Raw genomic sequence first — 22449 nt, 5'->3', positions numbered from 1 at the left:
AATATACAGCTGTTTTGATGTGGTTGAGTCTTACACCTTGTCCACACGTACACAGGTAAAATTCCCGTCCACACCAACTGTATGAAAACGCAAACGCAGGCTGTCAAGCACACACCAAAGCGACGGATGGCAAATAACCTCTACCCTAAGGCCACGTTGGCAGCCTTAGGGTAGCCTGCCAAACAAAGGAGACAAGCCAAAAAACCTGGTTGTCCTGTCTACACAAACACTGAAAATGGCATTTCTGAATATCTTCACCCTGGCAGGAGTTTTCCAAAAGCTCTGTTTCCGTGTGTACAGAAGGTCAAACACACAAAAAAGCTTTGTTTTAATAAATGTCTGTACATGTGTGCAGGACCTCACTCCTTGTGACAGGTGAACCCATCTTAAAGCGGAATGCCCCTTTAAATGTTCACCATGCAGCCAGTATTACAGAAAATGAGACGTAAATGTCACATGTCAAACACTTTAAAGGAGGGAGAAGCAGAGAAAACAAGACATCCACACTACAATGACACTTTGTGACTTATTTTCTGTTTGTGTTAGCCGACATAAGTGCACACGACTGCTCCTGACAAACATGCACATGAACCTAAACTTTGAGCTGAGTGTGATGGGAAGCGTTACATTTGTTTCTGTTGTTGTCCATCGCCCTCTTGTGTTACATTACTGTCACTGCAGGCACTGATGCTTCACTGTGCTGCAGGATTCAGCTGAATCACTGCACGTCATCATGGAGACGAATGATGCTTCACATCAGTAGTGGATTAATAAGTTTTACATTGTGACTAAAATTAAAAAATATTTAAATCACTGATAGTTTACATTTATTTAACAGTTTAATTATTTAATGTTAATGGCTTTTTTTGTCCTTTTTTACATCTTGTGAAAACATCAACAAGATATGATTCTCTCTGAGTGTTCAGATCATTTACCTAAATAAAAGTATGAATACCACGCTGTGAAAATACTGCATTAATGTCATTTTACTGCTGTAGATGTAGATTGAGCCCATTTTAACTACTTAAAGATGTCATATGATGCTTTTTGGGTTTTTGCCTTTCCTTTATTGTGTTATGAAGCGTTTTTGTGCATGTAAAAGTTCTGCAAAGTGAAAAAGTCCACGCCAAATGGAGTTACACTGCTCCTGCACTGCCTGAAACGCCACTATGTATCAGGTGTTATATAAATATATATATTTATTATAAAATATATACACTCCAGTCAGTCAGCAGCCATACAGTTACTACTGCAGCAGACTACCTTCCTACTCTGCCTCTGATTGGCTACATCCTGCCCGTTAAGTAATTTGCATGTGCAACTCTCACCAAAGCTTGAACAGAGGCGAGATGTCTCACTCTGTAGCTAAAACACAGCGTTCAAGACACAGTGTGAAAAGGGATGCTGCAGCGATGCACCATATGAGAAAAATAATGTGTTTTTTGATCATTAAAGTATGTAAACCTGTTCTACCAGGACCCCCAAATAAAAGTATGAACCTGAAAATTAGCACTATATGACCTCTTTAATTTAGTTTAGCTTCACAGTCTATAAGATCGATCAGCTTATGAAGTAGGAGAACACTTCATCAGTCAGTTTATCACAAAAAAATGACTTTATAATCACTAAACATGGAGATAACATGGCCTCCACTGTCTAGAAAAGGTGTCAGAAGATGTAATCTGAAAAGTAACAAGTAACTAAAGCTGTCAGATAAATGTAACGGAGTAGAAAAGCACTGTAATCAAGTATAAAGTGCATGTCATGTGATCTGTACTACAGCCTCCAGCATGTCTCGGTGAGTGTGGCCGGATGCTGCCCCCTGGTGTCGGCTCTCCTCCCTCCCCGAGAGTCGCTCCGGGCTGCAGCTGCCTCCTGCTCCGCTCCACCTGGAGTTTCCACCGGGACGAACCCCTCCGTCCTCCCCGCGCTGAGACCCCGTGAACGCACCACGCTCCCCGGTGAAGCTGTCCCGCAAATGTCCCCCCTTCCTCTCACGCGTCCACACCGCGATTATTAGAGAGGATTTATCTGCTTTTCTGCTCAACTCCTGCGATCAGACTTTACCTGAGAACCGGAGCAGCTGCTCGTCTTCAACATGGCTTCTTCCGCCACAGGTGACCGCGAAGAGCAGGTAAGCGGACCGTCGCGTGCGCTGCGGGTCAGAGGAGCTGGTGTACCGGCTTTAAGTCCGGATTCATCCGCTGGTTCGTCTTGTGAGAGTGTGAAATGTATAAACGCAGAGGAGCGAGTTTGTCTCCAGGCTCCTGAGTGTTTCCTTAAAAGTTTTTATTTTCCTCTTTCTCAGAGAAGAAATAGTCCCGAGTGTGTTCATGTGACGTTATTTCACTTTGGTTTTCAGCGCGTGCAGCCCCTCCAGCTGTCAGCTGCAGATGTGTAGTTGTGTTTTAAGTTGTTGTTTTTTTGTTTCATTCACATCACAGAGCCGCTTTCATGTAAGTCAGGAGATTTAACTTTCACTTGACTCCATGCTGACACAGTCTGTCTTCACCTGAGCACATATTTCATGTTGATACTGACTCAGAGAGAAAGTTGTGTATCCACTGGAATTAATGGAGCACATCATCAGTGTGTTTTCGTTAACTTAGTTTTAGCCCACACGTAACGTTTCTGCTCGCTGTTTTGAATGTGTGTCGCAGCTTTAAAATGTCAATAAGCACCATTGACCTCCATTCATTCCTACAGGGCAGAAAAACTGTTGACACGGTGAAACGTTTGCTATTATTGTTGAATATTAACTAAGTAACTTTGCCTCTGTTGAATTCTGATTTCATGGACAAAATAATGAATCGCTTAATCCAGAAAACAGTTTGTGGATAAGTCAATAATAAAACTGACTTTTCCCCACAAATACAAGCAACCATTGACTTCCATTCATTCCTGTAGGAAAGGAAACTGTTGAAACAGTCAAACTTTTACTATTATTGTTTCCAAAGTCATTTAAACGGTGCCCTTTTTGAACAAAACTGACAAAGTTTGATTCCTGTTGTGGTTCCAGGTTCTTAAATGTGAATATTTGCAGTTTTTTATCATCTTTACATACAGGAAGTTAAATATCTTCTGGGTTTTTCAGACTGCTAATTGGACAAAACGAGTAATATGAATAACTTTGCATCTGGAGAATTCTGATTCTCATTTTTTTCTCAAATAAGCAATTAATCACTTAATCCAGAAAACAGTCCATGTATAAGTAAATAATGAAACGCACCATTACAGGCAGCCATTGATCTCCATTCAGTCCTGTATGGTATAAAACACTGTGAGAAAACTCTTCAGACTGTCTTGAGATGTGTATTTCATTAATTATGCATTAATTCCAAATTGTATTGATCTGGATTGGATCAAATCAAAACATTAAACGTTGCATGGTCTCGCTATTAACTGAAAATGCACTGACAACATCCTGAAGGAGCACCATGTTTCTTTTTGGTTCGCTGTATATCAGCGGTGCATCTGAGGTGACTAATTTCACCGTCTGCAGCTACTGAACATGAATCCTTCTCACCAGACCCAGACCTTGACCCTGATCCAGTGGAAGAGTTTTAACTGCAGGATTGAGCTATGAGCAGGCGCTGTTATCAGACCGGATCATCAATAACATGTCAGGACCGGTCTGCAGATATCAAAATGCCTGTCTGTCTGCACAGGTGTCTTCCCTTCTTTCTGGGTATTTCTGTGTTGTGTTTTGCATCTTTGCTTTCTGAGCATTTAAAGGCAGAATATTGAGAAAACGGATCAGAACGATGCACTCGGAGCTGAACAACAGATATTTCTACCCGTCCACACTTATGTTCTGGTGCCGTAAACAATATACTCATGTTTATGAGCGACTTTGGCAGGTAGTGGAGAAGAACTTGACGGACTGCATTGTTTTGTCAGACCAGGAAATAATCTGTGCAGCGGCTGACATCAAACGAGGAGCGACCGCAGAAGATCGTCTCCTCCTTCTAATGTGAACATGAACAGCTTTAGATTTGTTTGTCATTCCTCCAGCGTCGTTGTAATTAAAGTTTGCAGCTTGTTTGCGCCTCGCCTGACGTCGCCTAACTGGTGTATATGATGATTTCTGTCCGTCTGTGCCTGTCGATCTGTGTTGTTCCAGCCTTGTTTGTCTTTGGTTTCCTCCCATCTGTCCCATTAATGGTTGACCACAGCTTGAAATGGTGAAATGGAGGGGCGGTTCAGTTTCCTCAGTGGTGGTGGGGATAACTGCCTGTTGTCAGGACGCTGTGCGGGAGGTTTATTGTGGCAGAGCAAACAGACTCCACCTAAGTCCTGGTCAAAAGCAAATGGACACCGCAGTGATCACGCTACACCTGCAGAGCGGAGTGTGTGCAGGACAGAAAAGGGCACAACATCAAAGTATGAGGAAGAAATTAGGAAGTGGATTTTCCTTTAAATCACAGTGCAAATGACAGCTGATTACAAACATGTATGTGTGTTTTGGGTCGGAGTTGTCGGTCCTCACGTATCAAGATGTTCAAACATTATCTTTTTTATTGGTGTCATGTTTATGTTGTTGGTCTGGTTAGACAAGGCAACACAATCTCATTTCGTGGTCAAGTTAGCACCAAAACTACTTGGTTAGGTTGAGGAGAAGTTCATGGTTTGGGTTAAAATAACTACCCCCGCCTGAAAATGTGTACTTTTCTCACGTTAGCGCAGCAAACCGTCACAATCACACGCTGTCCTCTAGTGGATTGGTATGACAGTGTCATAGTCAACATTTTGTTACCGCTATAGCCTGATCAATACGAGATGTTTTAGGTCAAATACCAATATATGTGAATAATTCCATCCTCGATTTGATCGACGTATTGTTTTCTTGAATAATAAATTAATCATTTTCAGTCAAATGTGAGGAAAAAACAAAAACTGCCCAGGGTGACGTCTTCAGATGCTTTGTTCTGTCGGACCAATAGTCTAAAACCCAAAGATATTCACTTTATTATCTTGTATCAATACAAAGAAAAGCATCAGCTCATCATATTTGAGCAGTTGGAGCCACAATATTTGGGATTTTTGCTTTAAAAACAGTTGATTAATTGGTTTTCAGAACAGATGCCAGATAACTAATCAATATTCCACTACTCGTTGCATCTCTAACTGGCTGATAGATTGTCTTTTTTAAACATGGAAATACATTTACATGTAATTTACATACGTTGTAATAAGGATCATGACCACGATGTTCTCCAAGAGGGAGATTTTCCAGTTTAAAAGTCAACTGTTGCTCTCTTGTGCACAAACTGTGTCATGTAGACACTGTTTCCATCCTCATTTCTTTACTGCAATTTCATGTTGCTTACCAGCCGTCGTATGTCAGTCCCTTTACATCTGCACTGAGCTAACTCTTGGTCTGGATGATTAATTGGTCCAGCTCCAGTGTCGGCACACACACCAGGATTTAAAACGCCAAAATAAAAGAATCATCTTTATCAGAAGATTAACTCGAAGAGACAAATTAAAACAAACAAAGCTGAGCGCAGTTTATCAAAAAGACATATTTGTAGCAGTGACTCCGCTCTCAGAACTGTCTGCAAACCTTTCTTATCGAGATGACATAAAAGCTGACAGTGTAACACAGCTAACAAGCTACGATAGCTTCCTCTATTTTTGGACTCGTTAGGGAACGATCAGGTCTGCAGTGACTTGAAGCACCAGACACTAGGTGTTAATTAACATTTAACCAAAACCAGGATGGTTCCCTGACCCTTCTGCTGCCGGACTCTTGTGTCAAAGTCCGGCCGTTTGTTCGCCCACTAAGCACCTGACCACCTCCCAGCAAGTGCTTAGATATCTAACTTCATTTACTTTTAAAAACATGTTTTTAGAGTTGGTTGAAACACAGCTGCAAACATTAAGTCAGTAAATATCCTCCTAAGACTTCATATACTGACATCCTCCCTTCTATCTGTGAGTCTTTGTCAATCGCTGCCATTCAGTTGTCACGGGCTCTGGTCTGTCTCACCACGGCCTGCTGTGTGTCTGGCTCAGCTAGTCACAGACCAGCACACACACACACACACACACACACACACACACACACACACACACACACATGCTAACAGACATTTTACACATTCACCCTGTAGTGCAGATACATGCTAATGCTGCCAACATGATGTATATCCCCGCATCATGTTTATATAAAACACTATATATATATGATCATCTCCTCCACAAACAAACACCAGCTCAGTGACTTGACATCACCTCATTACAACTGAGGTCATGTTTACTCACTACAATAGCCCGCACTGACTGAGAGCCAGGGGATCAGTCAGCTCGCTGCCCTCACGCAGCGGCGTGCTGACTCAGCTCCACTAGACTGTTCTCAGTATAATGAAAAGACTCGCGCAGTATAAATTAATACAAACGGCAGAATGATTAAGCAGACGAGGGTAACCTTTTGTGTGTCCTGTGACCTCTCAGTCGTTATTAATCATTACAAAACTCACTCTGTGGACACATGAGAGTGTTTACAAGCTAAATCGATGAAAGATGATTATCATAGTTTGTCCAAAAGAGTCCAAAACCCAAAGATGTTACGTTTACTTTCATGTAAAACTAGAAATAATCAATACATCGTCACCTTTGAGAGGCGTGAGGCCGTGGATGTTTGTCATGTCGCTCAGTAAACTCCTCGCTGAGAGGTTTGTTGTCATTTTGTGTTGATTGACAGGTTGTTTCAGCACCAGCTTGGTGTGGTGGTTGTGGTTGTTTACACTCTGATCCGACCCTGGCATGAGTTTCCAGCACGAGTCACAGTTGTTGATTATTAATCCAACTCTTAAAACTGATTAACGTTTGAGGCTTCAGCTCACATCTCGTCAGCTTCTCGTGGGATCCGTTCAACAAACACTCTCTGAAGAGGGACAACAAAGCTCTGAAGGTTAGCTTAGCATTGTGCGTCAACGAAACAATACTGTAAATTCACAGTTTATCAAAACGGCGTATCTTTATGCAGATCAGAAAACATGCGGTTGAGCTCATTTACATCTGACGTTGCTGTAAATACTCCGGTGTCACGACATTTCTCACCCCTGACAGTAATTTGCAACATGTCTGATAAATATCCCTCCCAGAAAATAAACAGGAATGACATTTGGTTCGAAGACATGAGGAAATACAGGTTTTATATTATGTGTAGGTGTTGACAAACGCCCTCATGAGACAGCATGTCTAAACTAAGAGCCTGTAGCTGATCCCTGCATCATCAGATTTAGTTAGAAGATTATTAGTGACAACAAAGCAAAACTTCAGAGAGTCTCCGTCAGAGTCGAGTCTTTTATTCTACCTGCGCCAGTAAAAAGAGCTCATAAAAGATCAGATGAGAGTCAGACAGCAATAATTAACCTGGGTTATTTCATGTGTTGGCTGCACTAAAGTCGACTTCAGCTGTTAATTATTGACGAAATCAGGAAGGTTTTCATTCCAAAGAAATTTATCTGCACACTAACAAAACTTGGTTAATTCAAAAAAAGGTGCACTGCTACTTTTATAATCGCAGGTGGTAAACTATTTAAAGTATACTGCTGTAGATTAAACTCATTATATATCTCACTTGTAACTGAAACGTGTGCTGTAGCGGCTGCAAGTTATGTTCAATATCTCAACTCCTGAGCCCTATTTTGAATTTATGACACCGCGGGTCGAAAGGACAATAAGAGATTCTGCAGAAACAATAATCATGTCAGTACAGGCAAAGCTCCAGGTAGGTCACTGGACATGGTTGTGCAATTATGCAATTGTTATGCAATTTAGACACTAAAAAGTGACACCGTGCCTTTATTTTGAAAGGTTTAAAGCTGCATGTTTTAGCCCAGTTACTTAACTAATGTTGACCGTTTTTCAAAAATGACTTCTACAGAAGATTAGATGATGTTGCAGCAACATTTCAGGAATTAGACTCGGGATTTGAGATTATATTGAAAGAGCAGCATCATGACTGTTACTGTCTGCACATCTGCAAAGAATGGATCGATGAATGAATGAGCGCCAGTGTGTCAGGACCGAGAGACCGATCTCACACACACTCCCACACACACACACAAACACACACACTCTCAAACACTACATGCAGGGTCATAGCACTGACTGACACCAGGGTGTTCGACAGTACAGTATGGGATGTATTCTGAGCTGCTCTTATGTATCTATGAATGGATCAGTGTGTGTCAGCTGACCCTCTTCTCTGGTGCTTAAAGTCCGTCTGACGCTGGTGAATGTTCCCTTGAACGGGTTCGTCATTCAGGACTAATGTCGGGTCAGGACAGAAGGAGAGAAGTGATGCAGAAGTGTAGGGAACTAAAATACTTTGTTGAGTTTAGTGATCTTGAAATACTTGGTTAGGATTAGGGCACTAAAATACCTGGTTAAGTTTAGGGAACTAAAATACTTGGTTAGCTTTAGGGAACTAAAATACTTGGTTAGCTTAAGGGAACTAAAATACCTGGTTAAGTTTTGGGAACTAACTAGGTTAAAAGCTGATTGTCGTGGATAAAGAAAAGACTCAGTATCATTTAAATGTGGGGACGATGGCACACATTTTGAGACGGTCTCTCCTGGAAGAGATTCATAAAATAAATAAATGAATTATACACAAATAACCAATCACGGCTTCTGAAGCCATTCGGTCATCCGACAACCTCCTCTGATGGACTGACTGGCCTCTTCGCTTGTGACTGCTGTATCACATGGAGTTGATTCAGTCGAATCCACTGATCGCAGTTGTTCCCACAAAGTGCGTTTTGATCTTAAAGTGTCATACATGCTGGTGTGACGATTCTTTTATTCTCCTCGAGTGTCACTTCTTCTCTTATCTGACGCTCACTTACTGCCTGAGGCCAGGTTTTCATGTCGGCTGCCCTCCTCCATCTCCATCGCCTTACTTTCCCTTTCTTTATCTTCTCTGTCTGCTTCTCCGTATCTGTTGATTATCCGCAGGCTTTGCTTCTCTGGCTTTCTTTCTGTCTTACATAAAAATGTGATTTGTTGTGTGGACTGATGTAACCAGACAAGCAGCCGTGTGTCTGGAGTTAAAACGCACTGAAATCATCAAGGCCTCCACTGCTCCCAGAGCTGTGGAGTAAATAAACCGATGTTACCAGGCCGCAGAGGCGGTCCAAGCATCGTATATTTGTCTAGTAGTCGCAGACGAGGCTTCAAACTCCTCATGACTTTATGATGAAATAATGGTTGTGTACAAATCAAAGATGGGGGGCAGGGGAAGCAGCTCGTGGTAGAAAGTGAGTCAGGATCCAACTTTCCAGCTCTTCTCCTGTCACCGGGCGGCTCACTGTTGGCGATGAGACCATTTTAGGCGTGGAACCGCGTCCTTTTTAGCTGCCATTAGCATTGTGTGAGCGCGCTGGGACCCGAGACAAAGACGGATTGTAAATCAACGGGAGGTTGGAAAGTCTGTCTCTTTGTGTGTCTGCTCTTTGTCAGTGGTGGTGTTTGTGTCTGTGTGTGTGTGTGAGGGAATCCTTCTTGTCTGTGTAAATGAGCCTCTTTCACTTTACGAGTTTTAGTTAACCTTTTTCATCTGACACTCTTAACCTCAGCACCTCATGGGAGGTTCACTAATGTTACTCTATGTTTGATACTGTAGTGCTGAGGCGACCGTACGCAGAATGTGTTGGAGCGCCATGTAAAAGCCTGTATCGTTTTAATTTCCTATTATTTTACTTAAAGCCTGACAGATGTGCAGTTTTTGGGGCTGATACAGATTAAAGGGGTAAAATGACGGCTCGAATACATATAAAATAAATGATTAAATTTATAAATCCAAAATAATAGCCTGCAAAAACTAAGCAAATTAGTGAAACTGGTCTATTTCATGTCCATTTAATCTTTGCAGTTACCTATTAAAAAACGCCTGGTCCGAAGTAGCCGTACATCTAAATTGACCAGTTTATGTTTTAAAAAATGTGATATGCATGTTTTTGTGTGTATGTATCCTTTACACATCTCACCCCAGGTTACCTTGGACTCCCGGCATCTGTGCATTTTCAGTCCACCTACGTCCACGTTGACCCTCAAATGACTCCAGAAGAAAGTGGGTCAAACTCTGAATGTTTTCTGTGAAACTAGTAGCTGCACTGATTGTGAAATCATGGTGGTCGTGCCAAACTTCCTCTCCAGACCCCCCGATTGGTTCACCCAATGGGATTCTCACAGTTTATGGCGTTGTCATGGTGAAATCATGCCACATTATGGTTGTTTCCATGGGGATCCATCTATCGCCATGGCACTGCTTTGGCAAAACAGGCATGAAATCAGGCTCATTTCCTCCTGGCTGGTCATTATCGAGATATCATTAATATGCAGAGAGGATCACTGATAGTTAGGGCACACGAGCGCTTTCATTTTTCATTCAGTTCTGCTTCGTCTAATCGGTTGTGCGAGGCCACTATCTTCTTTGGGAGGTGATGTTAAGTGATGACATAGGAGAGAAGTGAACAAGAGAGGTGAAATAAAAGAAGTCAGATATGAGACCACTGACAAACAGATTTCAGGAGGGCAGATTGTGACTCGATGTTAGAGAAGACGGTTTACATGAAACGCTGATCTTATCAGGCAGCTGTGGTGCAGTCGACATTCCTCGACGTCAGCCGACCAGAGACGCTGCAGAGACGCTGCAGAGACGGAGAAACCTGTTTAAAGAAAGTCACATTTTGTTTCCTTTTTGTGAGATTGTTGCTTTGATTTGTGTCTTTTTATAATCTGATTATCATCTGCAACATACAGGTGGCATTACAGCTCTTATCCTGAGGGCTGTGAAATGATTTTACAGTGCCAGTATTCCTCTGACTATTTTTATTGCTGGATTTCACAACCTTCCTGCTGCACGAGACAAGTTCACACCTGTGCTCCGGCGTTCATCAGGAGGAATTTTGGGAAACGGGATGTACGAGATGTGATACTGTAGTAGTAGTCGACCTACATGTCTCAGAAGAAGTGTTACAAAATACAGAAAGTGCTGGAAAACAAAGAACATGGCAGAGTTGTGATTTACAGTATAACAGAGTTCAAGTCGTCTTTGTAATCGTAGCCTGTGAGCTCATCAGCTCACATCAGCATCTATGTCACAACAAACCCTCGGCTAGTTGGGCTGCTATCTCAGAGGCACTCGAAGACAAATCTGAGGCTTCAGCGCAGAACCACACCTGACATTTGCAGGCTCTCACACACTCGTACAACCCTCGTACAACCCTCGTACAACCCTCCAGTACTCACAAAAACATGGCGGGGGCTCAGAGCTGTGTCAGGGTCTCAAAATGTTTTACATCAAGGAGCCATAAACTGACACAAATTAAGAATGTTGCTTTTAGATGTTTATTACGGAAACTGCGAATATTTTCAGTTATCATCTGCAAACCACAGATTCGTCTAAGTTTGTACGTGTCACAAAATGCACAACATGCTGGATATCAGCCAGATGATGAAACGTGAGCTAAACTTTCATGCACAATTTCTTTTACCCATTCAAATTTCAGATGTGACCGTTTTTATCGTGACATTTGTCGTGAAATGAAAGTAGAATAATCGTTGATTTGGGAAAATCTCCAGGCACTCGCACACCAGTCATCTTTGAAATGCTGGGGTCAAAGTTCACACCCCTCTCTCTGACCGAGCGGCACATGAGAGCGTCACTGTGTCTGTCTGCTGTGAACTTGCACACGAGAGTCGCGGCTGCAGTGAGGAATGTAACGTACAGATCTCACAGTGTAAACATGCAGCTAAATATAGACGCCGGCTTTCTTCTTTACTGTCTCTCTCCTCTCTGATCCGTCCCATCTGTCTCCTCTCGCGCTGAGAGAGAGAACGGTTGTCTCTTCTGCCTCCATCGAAACATTTCCATAATCATTTAAATACGCTGTTTACTGATTGTTCTGGTCCCATTATCAAACCACCGGTGCTCGCCAGCCTCTATCTCCTGTAACCACCTCTCCTCCATAATTTACAGTTATGGAGGCCTCGCTGTGGGGTTGTATAGCCTCTCCCTCTTCCAGTACGCCTTTAATGGCTGACTGAAAGAGAATATTAGCCATAAAAGTGTTGTGTTACCTCTGGGTGCATGGATGTAACCAATTTGGGAGGCACATTATTGTGTGTGTGTGTGTGTGTGTGTGTGTGTGTGTGTGTGTGAGGTTGTCATATTGGATTCAGGCTGTAAGATGAGGAGACACATCAGAGAGACAGGGCTAGAAGAAGAGGACGGGAGGGAGGCGGATGTGAGCAGGAGACTGTACAGTGTCTGTTGATACACAATCTGAAATTGAACACATTAATAAAGAGATTTTTGGCTAAATAATCTCCTTAAAACGTGGAGAATAACTGTTCAAGCTGTCATGTATGTTTAAAGACATGTTTTCCTTCTTTCACATGATGTAATTCCTGTTAAAGCAGAAGATTTAAGAGAGGGACAGGAGGAGCAGAAGGGCAGGATGATTTTATGCTCACACCTAAAAGTGCAGCATGAGCTCATGTTCAAGATATATTTCCAGAGAGCAACAACGTTTTTTAGGACAATTAAAGCAACAGTCACTATCAGTATCTGCTCAACTTTGTGCTGATGGGAAGTCAGGTGATGTTTCATAGTCCACAAAACAAGAAAGCTTCACAGCGTCGCAGCATGAAGCCGATAACGCACAGTTAGGATATATTAACGTCTCAGTTACGCTGACAGAGATTTTCGTGGCCCTGGTCGTCCACAAGAGGGAGGGAGATCGATGTACAACCGTAGAGAGAGAGGGAATTAATTAATCAGATGATAAAAGAGACATTAGTTATCTAACTTGGTTGTTCAGTGTGGTAAACACATTTACATTTAATATAAAACAATGAAATATACTTAATTTTAAAATAAAGTTTCAATGCATGGGAAAATAAATGCAATGCAAAGTGTTGCATCATTTAAGTCGATGTACTGTGACTCCAGATGGTTGTTGGTGTCATTGCGGGCCGTAGCCACCAGGTGTCAGTGTGGCTTCTTCAGTTCGAACAGGAAGCGTGACAGTAAAAAACTTGAAAAGCTCGTCTCTCTCTCTCCATTAACAGCGACACTGACAGAGCATAAAGCAGTGATTAACATCGACTCTTAATATCAGGTGAAATGTGACTCGTGACATTTTACTGACTTTTAAAGGGCTTATTTTTGTGTTGACGCCTCACGCTGTGGCTTATTTCTGCCTTGTTACTCAAAGTGTGTGTGTGTGTGTGTGTGTGTTCATGGCTTTGCAGTGAGTGCGGGTGCCCTTCTCTACAGAGATCAACAATAATGAATAGCCCTGAATACAATCCTTGAATCCCCTGCCCTTCTCAATGGATGATACAGTTATAATTGTACTGGGCAAACTGGCTCACATTGGCTTAATCCACTCACAACACACACTCGCACACAAAGAGCAATAATCCACAGTGATCTGCCACCAGGGGGTTATCCTCTCTTTGTTCATTATTGATAAGGGGGGGAGGCAGAGGGAGGTGTGACGGGGGGAGGGAGGCCGTTGAGGCATTTTAATGCCGCTTGGCCAACAGGAATCCATCACTCTCCCCTTCACTTTCCACATAAATGTACAGACTCGTCCTCCGCAGGTAGTCCATGTCCCGTGTCCTCCCTGAGAGGAAATCAGAAAGAGATCTGTGAAGAGGAGACAACTTGATGTCAGACAGCTTTCTTCACACAGCCTGAGGGAGAGTCTGTGGTTCATCAGGAGCTTTTAAGTCTGAAAGTGTTGCTGTTATAAGCTGAGAGGACAAATTATCTGAGCATCTGTAGAGTGTACAAGCACAGCACTGTTGTTTATTAGGGGTTTAACGACACATGGATCTGGATCGATATATTGATTTCAGTGATCAACGATCCAGTGGCATCGATGCAAAGTGAAAACATCGATTCATATAGCCGCCATCGTTAAGATATGCCTTTATTTTGAAATTCTGTGTCAGCGTTTACGTCCACGCTCAGCTCCTTTCTAAACAGTGCTTTCTTTTTATAAAAAATAATAGATTGTTTTCCATTTTAATGTCTGGAGCCATTGATAAAATAATATTTCCACTGAAGAGTTTAGTAATAAAGTTGTCAAATTATATTTTTGTTGTTTTTTGTGAGTTGATATAAATGTAACTGATTGTGTTAAATGGGAATATCATATCGGCTCATATCGATCGCTGCCCTCTGTATCCAATCGAATCGTATCGTGGCAGACATTGTGATATCAGCAAATATCGTATCGTTGTCCAAAGATATGATTCGTATCGTGATGAAACTTGCGATTTACACGCTTGTTGTTTATCCAGCATCCAGAAACAGCTGAGAGCGAACAGGACCAAACAGTAAAACACAGCTGAAGTACAAACAGGACAAGAGAAACTAAAGAGATTTGAGTTAAAAGCTACAGAAGTACAGAGAGCCGAACACACTGATTCTCAAAAACGTCTTTCTCTCAGGTTTCCTGCAGAGATGTGAGTTGAGTATCGATTTTAGGGGGAGACGGGACTTGTTACGGTAAAACATAAGTAGAACTGGTGATGAAGGAGCAAATGGGTGTGGCCCGGTTTGACTCGGCGCAGCCAAAAGCGCTGGTGGAAAAACAGCAATAGTGGCCAAACTGTGTAATTACAACATCACGTGACAGACAGGAGCTCAAAAACACTTCTGACCATAAGCTTACATTGTGAAAGAAGCAGCTGTAAAACAGTTTAAACATTTTTTGAGCCTCCGCAAAATGACTCGATTCACTTTCAGAGTTTGATCCATTCTGTCAGATAACGTTTGGAAAGTGTAGTAGCGCTGCACGATTAAATAATTTTATCACCATCATGTTCGACCAGCAGAAGTCTCTAGTGCACTGCTCTATGCCGAAGATATGCAGACGATCTTTATTGTAATATTTTACGCGGGAAGTCGCACTTCTTGGCTAAATGCCTCCGACACTGTATCCAGGTCTCATTGTGCATCTATGCTCAACACTGTAGCTGCTTGAGCTAACGTTAGCTTCACTGTTTTTTAAGGGTTTAAAATGATGATATGAAACAAAACAATAATAAATACGCATTTCCAAACTAGAGCCCGGCCGATATATCGGTTGTCCAATAATATCGACCTATCACAGATGTATCAGTATCGGCTTGTACATGTATGCTGGCCGACATGATATCTTTTTACAGAACGTTACGCAGAAAAAGATGCTTGGAGAAATTTAAAATCATTAAATTCGCAGTGATGTTGACTGTTTCAGTGCACTGATGTCATTTTGGATGATAAAGTTTCTTGTTAAACTATAAAACATCCTGTATCGATTAAGTAACTTTGTTTCAAGTGTTCAAAGTGTAAGAATATCTGCTGATATATCCATATTTACATTTTTTTTACACTCTAATATCAGTATTGGCATTGGCCCCGAATATCCAGTATCAGTCGGGCTGCATTCCAAACATAAACTCAAGATTAATCTGTATTTCCTGCCTCTTTTAACCTGTTGAGGAATCACACCATCTTCTCTCTCTCCACACAGTAACATGCTGATGGGCTGATATTGATTGCTATTAATACTCAAGCCCCCGTAGTTTGCTTGCTGCTCTTGCTCTCACTTGTGGAGCCGTGTGGGAGGCGACCGGAGCCACAGACAGGTAGAAGTGAAGCGTGTGTGTGTGTGTGTGTGTGTGTGTGTGAGTGTGTGTGTGTGTGTGTGTGTGTGAGAAGCAGGAAGAAAAAAAAGAAACGAACCGAGACGACGAGAAAGAGCGAGAATGTTCGTCTCTCCATCGCTCCAGCCGGGCAGCCTCGTTGGCTCCTCTCCTCCTGTGTGTGTATGTGTGTGTGTGTCTGTGAGAGTGTGTGTGTGTGTGTGTGTGTGTGTGTGTGTGTGTGTGTGTGTGTGTGTGTGTGAAAGTGGGTGTGAGCAACTGAGCGAGTTGGTCGCTGTGCACGTTGAGAGTGGCCGCCACTCCACTCTGCTCCGCTCATCCATGCTGGATTAAAAAGAAACCCTTTTTTTTTTGTTTTGGTTTTTTTTTCTTTTTGTGGGATTCATACACACAGCTGTTCGGGACACACACACACACACACACACACACAGAGACACACTCACAGCTGCTGACATGAGCGAGGAGGTTAAAGAGAAGGCGGCGGGGAAGTCAGCTCATCGCAAGAAGAAAGGAAAGAAGGTAAAAAGAGGCTGAGTTGTAAACAACACGGTGTGGCTGCTTCAAGCCGGATCAGTCTGAGTGATTCAGACAGGAAATAAGAGGCTTTTTTTAAAATTCATTACACAAAAGTTGTGGAGTATTTCTCAAATGTACGTCTGATTTGACATTAGAAGATGATTATCTGACTGTTTTGAAGTGTCGATTTGTCTTTGGAAGTTGTGTTTATGTGGGTTTTATTGATGGGGAGCAGCTCTTTCATTGTGGTCTCTTTGTTAGCCGGCGATTTGATGACAGAGCATTATCATGGCATAGCAGAGGCTCTAATGGTTAGTCAGGCTTTTGTTCTTCACTTATTCAACAAAGAAATGGCAGTTTAATCGTTGTAAATATCAGACTTTTTGTCAAAATGTTCATTTTGTACAGGCAACTCATTCAGAGGGTTCATGATGTGGTGATTTTGCTGGAATACTTCCATGAATTTGCTTTTTTTTGTGTGTGTCATGAGCTATGTTTTTATTTCCAGCATGTTTCCTGCCTTTTTAATTCAAAATATTCCCTCCTTCTGTTCTCATTAAGTTGAGAAATCCTTGTTTTTGCGACACAAAGTGCGTCTGCAGGCAACCGAGCACCTGTTAACCTGCTAATGTGCCCAGAGGGAGCTGAAAAAAAAAAAAAAAAAATGAGAGAGAGATCAGATCCAAACAGATAAGGAAGGGAAGGGAAGACATGACGCAAGGTAAAAAGGTAAAAGGAGCTGAGAAAGGAAAGCAGGGCAGGAGGTGAAAGTGAAAGTGGGAGGAAAGAGGGGAGGTCACGATCAGAGAGTGAGAGAGAGAGACACTTACAGCAACGTGTCTGTGAGTGAATCAACACGACGGCCTACAGACACTTCTTTTAAAATCCATGTTGACAACAAAATGGAGAATATTTGCTGCGATTGAATCCACGAGCGACATGAATGAGACAATATGGCAGCGATTTGAAGCACAAAATGCCTCCTCAGCGCACGATCTGTGATTAAAATGGCCTTTTTTCCCCTTCCTCTGCTCACTGAAGACATCTAGGATTTATAGTTCTACGTTCGCTGGCTGTCTGGATGAGTGGGTGGAGTTGTGTGTGTGTGTGTGTGTGTGTGTGTGTAGCCTTTGTTTATGCCACACAATCACATCTCAACAATCTGAAAAAGTGATCACTGGAGGAATATTTGCTGGACGTCATGAGCAGATCAGGTTCTTGTTAACGGGGTTACAAAGCGAGAACGAGATTAACATTTGGTTTAATGAGTTTAGTTTGGTCGTGTTTGACATGTTTTCATATTAATGCTGATATTTTATGTGTTATGGTTCATAAAAGACTGAATAAGTCTACTCAAAACAACACGACCGTTGCGGCGTAACAGCGACAGGCGTACCTTCGTCGTCGCACGGTCGCAGTTTGGTGAAGTTGAAAGCCTTTTAGCATCAAGTATGGATTTTTATCTGAAAAATGACATTTATAAATTATTAACATATGCACACGGCTGAGGAACATTCATGTGGGGGGGGGGGGGGGGGGGGGGAATAATTGCCGGACCTCGATGTCAGCGGATTTCAGCCTGCGGAAATCTACGTTCGACCAATGAAATCCTTTGTTTCAGCTGATGTTCGGGTCAAAATGGGAGAAAACCTGATAAATCTGGTCACACAGCTTCTGATACTGTATGACAACATCACACCGACGACCTCAACAACCAAGTCAAGGACGACATTTGACTTGAGATCACCTAGAAGCTGATATTCACTTGAGTACGTTATATTTTGGGGTCCATGGGGAACTGAAAGTACTTGTGCTGCACCACATTTTAGCAGCGCGCCGGTGGGAAACGCCTTTTAAGCATTAAAACTCCTTTAGGAAAATATTGTTGTTTGGGTTTAAGTCCCTATGTTTGGCGGCAGAAGTGCCATGAATACAAATATGGTGTCTAAATCGCTCCACTCAGGCGAACCATTTATAAGCTGTTAGTGTAGCTCTGCCACTAGGGGTCTCTCAGTCAAAACAATACATCCAGAAGATGTAGTTTGATGAAGTCTTGTAGTAGTGTGGGATCATGGGAGTTGTTGTCTTCATTGTTAAACAACAACTATCGGTGATGAAGATGTTTTCGACATGACTGAGGCAGAAATGTGGTTTAAAGTCTCGTTCGACGACTTCCTTCCTCATTCTCTGATGACTCATCTGACGTTGTAGCGACGGGCGTCCAAATGAAACACACAGTTACTATGAATAAAAGTCTGGACTTCATTTAAATATTTACATTTTTTAAAATGTTTTATTTATAATCAGCATCTGATCTGATTCAGCTTCTAAATTAAAAAACAATCACCAGATTTTTTCTCACGTATTCATGATGACAAATACATAAATTGTAAAAACATGACTTGCAGTTTTATGAAATCCTTAAAGGAGCATTCTGCCAACTTTATACATGAAGATCAGTTTACATCCAAGTGATATAATTTGGGTTATCTCTGTGAGGGATGTGGAGAAAGACACGGGGTGATTATACAGTCAGGACATCTCTGCCTCTGCTGCTTTGATTTGCAGCGTCTTTATTTTAAAATCTGTCTGTTGAAAGTCCCCCATCTTAATGAAAATGCACCACTAAATTGCTGGAAAAGCCCTTTAATTAATTTTGGATCCACACTAAGATTCATGACGTGGCTTTCCACCAAAACTCCAATAAAAACTCTCGACAAGTTTTTTGGACTTGGACCAAAATGATGATAATCACTCGGCTGAGGCGACGAGTATGTTTTATTGACAGGTGAGCTTCACCTGAGCTCCTCCGGCCGAAGTATTTCATTGTTTCTCCCTCTGAACATCTTCACGTACTCCGCTCTCTGTTCTCACCTTCAACACGCCCACATCCAGACGCTCAGCTGTTTCCTTGTGGTCGGTATGTGAAGGCTCTTCCCAGTTACTCACACATGAGTTGCTACTGTTGTTACTGTGGTTTCGTCGTGGCCCTAGCAACAGGTGGAGGCAACACTTATCTCATCTAAGCAAAAAACATCTTCCTCTCCTCTTTTTTTCCAGATCTCCTCTCCTGATCTCTCTATTTATCTTGTCTACTCCCTCCTTTAATAGCCTTCCTCTATTTCTCTCCTCCTCTTCACTTCCCTTCATCTGCCTTCCTGCCTCCTCCCTAAAATAGAGCCATCAAGAGCCTCCCTTTTCATCCGCTTTACTTCCCTCCACACTCGTCTTTTTTTCATCTGCTTCTCCCCTCTCTCCCTCCTCCACGCCCTGACTGTCTCTTCATCGCAGGATCGCGGCGACACAACAGTCATCTCTCATCAGTCGAGACGCCGTCTCACAACAGAGTCGCGAGGTTATCGCTCCAGACTCTTTATGATTTCCTTCCCCCTCTTTCCTCACCTCCCGTCTTCATTCATCCTGACTCGCTACGCTTCAGCATCTCTTCTTCATCTCTTCCTCCACACCCTTTTTGACTCCTCCTCTACTCTTCTGGTCCTTTCTCTCCTCTGTTTGCTTCCTTAAAACACAGAAAGACTCGTTAATCTCAGCAGCGGTAGCCAAACACACACAGCATCCATATTCTGAGATGCACTAAATCATAAACAATGTATGTTGTCGCCTTTGTTCCTCTACGCGAGCCAAAAGCACCTGTTACACAGAATAAACAGAGAAGACTGCGGTGTGTGTGTGTGTGTGTGTGTGTGTGTGTGTGCGCGCGCAGGGAGACAATTAAGAACAGCTGACTAAACATAAGGTTGAATCTTATAGAATAAAGGTGCTTAGCCAGCAGCCTTTCTCACAGCAGTGTGTACGCTCTGCACGGGAACACACACACATACTGTAAACACACAGCGACGTTAATGCATAGACACACAACCACAGACACACAACCACAGACACATGACCACAGACGTGAGCGGGCAGGACGTTACCCTCGCTGACAGAGCTGCGTTTTTGGTTTTGATAGTGACATTTGGACTTTGCTTGAGTATGTCCAGTTACTTTATACTTTTTACTCCACTACAGTTATTTGAAACTACTTTAGTTACTAGTTACTTTGCAGATTGCAGACTTCCACTTAGTTTCAGAGGGAAATATTGTGTTTTTTTACCGCTCTGAATGAACTTTGAACAGCATTGGCTACTTTTCAAATCACGATTTTATAAACAAAAAATATGATGCGTTACTTTTATTTTAATAACTTTAGTTACTTGTCCATTGTCCAGTGTTGAAAGGTGTATAGATAGTTTATTTTTTATATTATACCAGTGATGGAATGTAACTAAATACACTTACTCAAGTACTGTAGAATTCTGAGGTATTTGTACTTTACTTGAGTATTTTATACGACAAATTTAATACTTTTCCTCCACTACATTTATTTCCTAACTTTAGTTACTAGTTACTTTACAGACTGCAGATACTTCTACTCAGTTTCAGAGGGAAAAACTGTACTCTCCTCTCCTCTACATTAATTTCACAGCATTAGTTACTTTCCAGATTACAATTTAACAAAGAAAAAACACAATGCATTACATGTATTGTTACATTTATTTGATTACTTAAGTAACTAGAGACTTTGCAGGTTGAATGCTGCATCAGAGCCGAAGACGTGCATTTTAAAATTTTATCAGCAATCAGATTTTAAAAATGAGATCTTATAGTTTACTTTTACTTTTGATACTAAAGTACATGTAATATCATTATAGTTTAAGACTTTTACTCGAGTACTTTTCATCTGGGCGACTTTTACTTTTACCAAAGCAATATTTCAACATGATGGCTTTACTTTGGCTCTTTGACTCTGCATGTGTTGTCACAGTGGGTTGAGCTCTCAGGGCCACCGTACATAAGTAAGATAACGCTCTGCTCCTGAGGGTGTTACATTAAATCACTGTTCCCTTATTGATAATTTATATAAACGGCCGATTCAGGAATTCACAAACAAGATAAAAACGTTGTAGAGAGTGACGAACACGCCGTGACGCATTGCCTCTTTGTCTGCCTCTCCAGCTGTAATTACATGCCACCGGTCTTCTGCGACTATCACAGGAATGGGAGGGAGGAAGAGAGGGAGACACGGGGGACCTGAGAGCTTAGCAGGTGTGTTAATGGATGTAACTATGACAACCAAAGACCCGCCGGGAGAAGGAGGAAGTGAGAGAAGTTAGTCATCAGGTAGAGAAACCACACGCAGCTCAACAATCGAATATCAAGTCGGCTTAAGAGCCGCGAACCTTCACGTCAGACACACTCGGAGTTCGTCTCTGATTGAACTGGATGAACTCGAGTCCAGGAGGATGAAAATAAATTGATACGGGCCGTCTCGCCCTGCACTTTGTGTGTGTGTGTGTGTGTGTGTCGAGTGTACACACACATGCGCGGGCTCGGTATGCGTTTGACATATTTGCTTTGTAACTCAAAGCCCGTCCGGGTGAGTCTTGTAACTGAGGAGGGAAACAGGAAGACGGTGGTAGAGGATCCTTTCTGGCGAGACACGTGCGCCGAGAAATACCTCAACAGAGTGGAAACGGCAGCCGAATGCCAAATAATCTGTTTAATGTGTTTGAAATTGTTGCTTTTTTCCTCTAAAATTGGATGAAAACATCAGTTTGGCAGCTGTACGGTGCCCATTTGTGCTAATAATTGGATTTAAAGTCCTGGACATGACACAATATAATCAATATAATCATAATTTGTGATTATTTCTGATGTATTAGCTTTGTTTGTGAGCAGAATCGGCACTCTGCTCTGTAATAATGACAGCTCCACTTAGAGAAAACATCCCATCTGTTAGAGGGAGGTGAGCAGCACATATATGCATGATGTATCAGTGTTTTTGTGCTGTTTTAGTGAGAGAAGTGGACTGTTGCTTATGTAACATGACTGCCCACGTTCAGTCATTTTCCAACCCACACCCTCTCCAATGTCAATACTGTCAATGCTTTCAATAGGCATGAAGTGGTAGCTTCAGCACGCTGCCAATCTGATTTAATCCAAAGTGCAGAGTAAGAAAAATAGACAGACTTGTTAGCTGAAATTGTACTTTTGTCATTTCAGATCAATACTTTATTGGTCACAATTTGTATGTGAGTGAACTTCTCGTCATTCATTCTTTTATTTTTTTTACTACCAGCAGCTTTGTACACGATCTCGACGGGAACCGCGCTCGATTTTAAAGTGATACTTCGACCCAAAATCTTTTGAGTAGGAAGCTCTCGTCCTCTGTGTGGCTGTGAAAAGGTTGGA

At 42.1% G+C, this 22449-nt stretch overlaps 1 protein-coding gene across 1 annotated transcript in view; it reads left to right on the top strand.

Moving 5' to 3' along the window:
• The first annotated feature begins 1878 nt into the window (after window positions 1-1878).
• ank3b (ankyrin 3b) overlaps window positions 1879-22449 on the top strand; it is a 142692-nt gene continuing 122121 nt past the window's right edge. Inside the window, exon 1 of the mRNA XM_073489344.1 lies at window positions 1879-2134. Coding sequence (XP_073345445.1) covers window positions 2099-2134 — 36 coding nt within the window. The 5' untranslated portion in view covers window positions 1879-2098. The remainder of the gene's footprint in view (window positions 2135-22449) is intronic.

This window comes from Pagrus major, chromosome 20 (genome assembly GCF_040436345.1).
Source record: "Pagrus major chromosome 20, Pma_NU_1.0".
NCBI classification, from domain to species: domain Eukaryota; kingdom Metazoa; phylum Chordata; class Actinopteri; order Spariformes; family Sparidae; genus Pagrus; species Pagrus major.
The sequence above is the reverse complement of the archived record's forward strand: the minus strand, read 5'-3'. Positions and strand labels throughout refer to the sequence as shown.